A 4953-nucleotide genomic window follows, 5' to 3' on the forward strand; every position below is an offset into this window, starting at 1 on the left:
TATAGTTGTTATTAAAAAAAGATAATTTTTCACTAGGATAATTCTTTGCAGACTCATTTTAGTGTGTTGGCTTTCTCCTTGGCTACAGAAAGGAATAGGTAGAGAATTCTACCTCCTCTTTTCAATCTTCGATGAAAATGACAGCTGGTATCTGAACAAGAATATTGAAGCTTTTACTGGAGACCCTTCAAAAGTAGATGAAAATGATGCAGATTTCAAGGAATCCAACAAAATGCATGGTATGAAATATATCTGTTAATGATATCTTTTCTTCAGTCATCAATGACAAAATTTGTCCTCATTCACAGCTGACTGCAATGCCTTGGAGGGTGAGGTGGAAAGTTGTCAGTCAGTATATGGCTGGTTCCTGATGTCCTTTGAATGTTGAATCCTTGACACATTAACAAGGACTGCAACCACATATCAACTACAGCTGGAGAAAGGGAAATGGAGTGTAGCCTTAGGTCTGTAAGAAGGTATAATGCCAGAGTCACACATCAGCTGCAGAAAAAGCTGATGTTCACTGGTGATTCCAGTGTAGCCACAGGGCTTGACACTGTCTCCAGCAATGAAGGTTCACCCTCTCTGCTCTGCCAGCTCCACTTGGGCAGTGACCACTCCATCAAAGGAGGGGTGAAGACTAAGGAAATGTCCAGTCATGGTTTAAAACATCACTTCTGTACGTAAATGTCTGACTTCGGCACAGATATCCTCAACATTATTCCTGACATGGACAGACTTGAGCAACTTTACATAACCTGTGATTTGGTTGTCCTGAGAGCATCAAGAATATGTACTGATAGTGAACAGTTAACTACTGAGCGAAATGTGCGCAGGCACTGCAGGTACAATGTCTCCAACTGTCACCCTGCAGTGATTGTCCCTCTTTGAATACATTTACAATAAACTCACCTCTAGACTTTCTGGACCCTTCTATTTTATTTATCTGTTATGAGGTGGCATCTCATGATGAAATTTAAAAGAGATACATTTTGGGAGTAAAGATGGAAATCAGAAGTCAGTATCACATAGGAAAGCTGCATCAGAACTGAAATTTTTTATGTCCTACTCCATGTCCTCAATTATCTGGTTATACTTTCTCCAGACTGAAAAGGAGGTACCTGATTTATATATTTAACCAGCAACTGTGAAGCACTCTGGAAAGTTTAGAGGAGAATCTCTAAATCCCTACAAGGGATTATTACAAGATTTTATAGGTTAAGAAAAATGTAGGAGCTAAGAGCTTGTAAGAACAGCATTTAAACATTAACTGGTCTCTTCTGCTGCTACCTTTGCTTCACAGAATGCCCCTCTAATTAAAGTTATGACTTGCTCAGTTGCAAATTTCTTGCCACAGAGGTGATGGGAGGCTCTGTGCTGAGCCACTAACCGGGCTCTTTTCTTCTCCTCTAGCTGTCAACGGTTACTTGTTTGGTAACCTGCCAGGCTTGGCCATGTGCAAGGATGACAAGGTCTCCTGGCACCTCATCGGACTGGGAAGTCACTATGACATGCACGGAGTTCAATTTCAAGGAAACAACATCGACCTAAGAGGGACAACGAGGGATGGCCTGGCCTTGTTTCCTCATTTATCAGGGACAGCACTGATGCAGCCAGACCGTGTGGGTATGTTCCTGTGCTTATCTTGGTGTTCTGGCACTCACAGAAATCAGGCAGCCTAAAGAACAACCAGAGAGATGGGAAGTGTGAGGGAGAGAGAAAGAGTGGGGATAGGCAGTGAAGAAGGAGCCAGACTCTTGTCAGTGGTGGTCCGTGCCACAACAAGAGCCAATGGGCACAAACTGGAAAACAGTTGGTTCTCTCTGAACACCAGAAAGTGATTCTGTGCTGCATGGATGACAGAACAGTGGCACAGGCTGCCCAGAAGCTGTGGTTTCCTCCTTGGAGACCTTCCAAAGCCACATGGACATGGCCCTGGGCATCCTGCTCAGGGTGTCCCTGCTGAAGCAGGGGTTGGAGCAGATGGACACAGAGGTCCCTTCCCAGCTCAGCCATTCTGTGATTCTATCTGGACTTTGGGGACTTAGTGCAGCTGAGAATTCAGGCAGGACTGCTTTTCTGGCAAGGTGCTGAAAATGAAATGTATATGTACACCAAAGAGTAGAGCTCTGCAAGGCAGCAGGTTCATTTCTATACATTCTATACAGCAGGTGTGTATTCTATACATTCCACTGTCCATCAGAAAACTGCGCTCTAGGAATTACATTGAATAACAGAGTCTGGGAGCCCATTATTCTTTGACAGCTAATCCTCTACTGGCCACAAGCAGGCATGAATGAATGATCAGATCTTTACAGTCACCACCACCTGTGATTTTTCTTAACAGCACATTACTTTACCTTTTCCCCCACTTCTACCCTAGAAGCAGAATGAGTGGACTGAGATCCAGACTAGGCAGGATTATGCTTCTAATCTTGGTCCACTGAGCTGAGCATGCATAACTGAAACACACACTCTGCTCCTCCATGCCTTAATTGAGGTTGGTGAGGTACACATAGGACTCCTGGGTGCCCACTCTGAGACATCTCATGGCCACAGTCTATGTGATGACTAAAGGAGATGACTGATGCTTGCTCACATTACCAACTAGTTTCCCTTTCAGCCATCTTAGTTTTGCAAAAGTGATATAAACTGCCCCTCACCTCGCTTTCTATACAGCATCACAGATTAGGGTTCATTTTTTTGGATGACAGACCAGAGATGAACAAAGCAGGGGAGTCAATTTGCCAGGTTACTTGCTTTCACAGTCACCTCCATCTCAAGAACTTTCCTTCCCAGGCACATTCAAAGTGGTTTGCAGGACTTTCGATCACTTTGTCGGAGGGATGAAGCACCTCTACGAGGTCAGCAGCTGCCGCAATGCCAGCCGAGCCCAGCAGCAGCGCAGTGCCGTCAGGCTCTACTACATCGCTGCGGAGGAGGTGGAGTGGGACTATGCCTCAAATAAGAGCTCAGCACCAAAGATTTACAATATCAGCAGCAACGAGGAAAGGTACACAAAACAAGAAGTTTGGTGGGTGTGGGGCGCAGCACTGCTAGTCAGCCGAAGTAAGGGACTGTCCATTTTGCTCCGTGCAGAAGGCTTAGGGCTTCTACCGCACAATCTTATGAGTGATGAAGAGGATATTAAATCCACTACTGCCAAAAGGCTGCTGTTCACTGCACGCTGCTGGGCATTTTCAGCTCGTACGCAGTGCACTGGGAGCTCGGCCGGCAGGGGGAGCTCGGGGAGGAGCAGCCATGAACAGGACAGCTCGCCAGTGCCCCCTGGCGGCCAGGCAGTGCTCGAACCCGCCTCAGCAGCAGGTGCTGGAGGTTCAAAGAGCATCCTGCAGCAGGTGCAGGAGGGGAAAGGAAATCTCTCCAGGGTATAGCAACCTTCTCTTACCTCTGGTGATAGCATTTGCTCTCACAAGTTAGGCTGTGGTTATCTTCCTAACGTTCCCTGATCTCACCCATATCAAAAAAATAGTGAAAGCAGGCATTGTGATAACATGCCTTCCAGTATTTAAAGGGAGCTTATAAATACCAGGGAAATCAACTTTTTCCTAGGATACATAGTAAAAGGACAAGGGGGAGCAGTTTTAAACTAAAGGAGGGGAGAATTAGGTGAGATGTCAGGGGAAAGTTTTTACTGAGAGTGGTGAGGTGCTGAACAGGTTGCCCAGTGGTGGATGCCCCATCCGTGGAGGTGTTCATGGCCAGGCTGGATGGGGCCCAGGGCAATCTGATCTAGTACTTGATCTAGTGGCAGGGAGCTGGAATTTGGTGATCCTTGGGGTCCCTTCCAACCCAAGCCATGATTCAGGTCTGCAGGGAAAGACAGTGTCTTTTGTTGGGGTACGGATGCACTGGGGTGAGTGACCAAAGCCACTCATAGCTTGAAGCTGTTCTGTTGGCTGAAGGATTTGTGTTCCCAGATGTTTGTGGTGAGTGCAGTATGTCCTTGGCTTTGAAGACAGTGTACATTTAGGGAGGATTATCATTGTTATTACTTGCTGTGTAAAAGCTCCTACAGTACACAAGGCTTTGCATAAATCATCACATTGGACCAAGCCTTATGTTCCTGTCACATCTATTATGTATAACACAACTATAATGAGCATTTAGACAGGTAAACTTTGTGCTTTACATTTTTCCCTTTTTATTTTGCAGCTACGGGCACATTTTTCTCAGCCAAGGGGAAGATCTAATTGGTACAAAATACAAGAAAGTGGTTTACAGGGAGTATACAAATGGGAACTTTACGCAGCGCAAAGAGAGGACAGAAGAGGAGGAACACTTGGAAATCCTGGGCAAGTAGCTCCCATGGCTCACAGACTGACATGATAAGTGAGAGGGTAGCTTAAAAACAAAGAGTTTTTCCAGCTTTGTTAACACGGAAAAGAGATAACACTGATGACTATTCCAAGCTATTGGTGATTTTAAATCAAGCTTGCATAAGTGCTGAGTGTAAGAATGCTTTCTTACACTTAAAGTTGGATGATTTATTCTCAGATATGAAGTACAGAGTTTCTGAAAGAATCCTAACAGGGAAGATGCAAAAATGGACCTTACAGGATGCACCTTAACATCAGAGCATGTAACATGGGGAAAGCATTGTAGATAGATAATTCAACAAGCGGATAGATTTTTATCTGGAACTGGGCAAGATAAAGTTTTGTATATGTCATAAAATAACCATCAGCTGGTTCTATGGGATGAGAAGTGGGCAACAACCAATCGTAAAATAGTCAACTCCATATAAATGCTACTTCTGTATAGGAATATATTTGACATCTCCTTTTTATTTTTGAAGAGCAAAACTGAAGGAAATAATTTGATAAGCACCTGTCAAAAGCTGCTGAAAACAATCCACAAAAGTTTTCCTGAAAAACAAACTGCTCAGAGACCTGTTTCCAGAGTGAATTATCTCTCCTACTGTCTAAAAAG

At 44.5% G+C, this 4953-nt stretch overlaps 1 protein-coding gene across 1 annotated transcript; it reads left to right on the plus strand.

Moving 5' to 3' along the window:
• Positions 1-62: 62 nt before the first annotated feature.
• Positions 63-4324, plus strand: LOC100548275 (hephaestin-like protein 1; the record flags this gene model as incomplete). The annotated part of the gene is made up of 4 exons (XM_031557732.1): positions 63-239; positions 1414-1626; positions 2800-3013; positions 4177-4324. Coding segments are annotated over 4 exons (752 nt in total), but the record flags the coding sequence as incomplete, so codon positions are not given.
• Between the last annotated feature and the right edge of the window lie 629 nt (positions 4325-4953).

Source organism: Meleagris gallopavo, unplaced genomic scaffold (assembly GCF_000146605.3).
Source record: "Meleagris gallopavo isolate NT-WF06-2002-E0010 breed Aviagen turkey brand Nicholas breeding stock unplaced genomic scaffold, Turkey_5.1 ChrUn_random_7180001953075, whole genome shotgun sequence".
Lineage (NCBI taxonomy): Eukaryota > Metazoa > Chordata > Aves > Galliformes > Phasianidae > Meleagris > Meleagris gallopavo.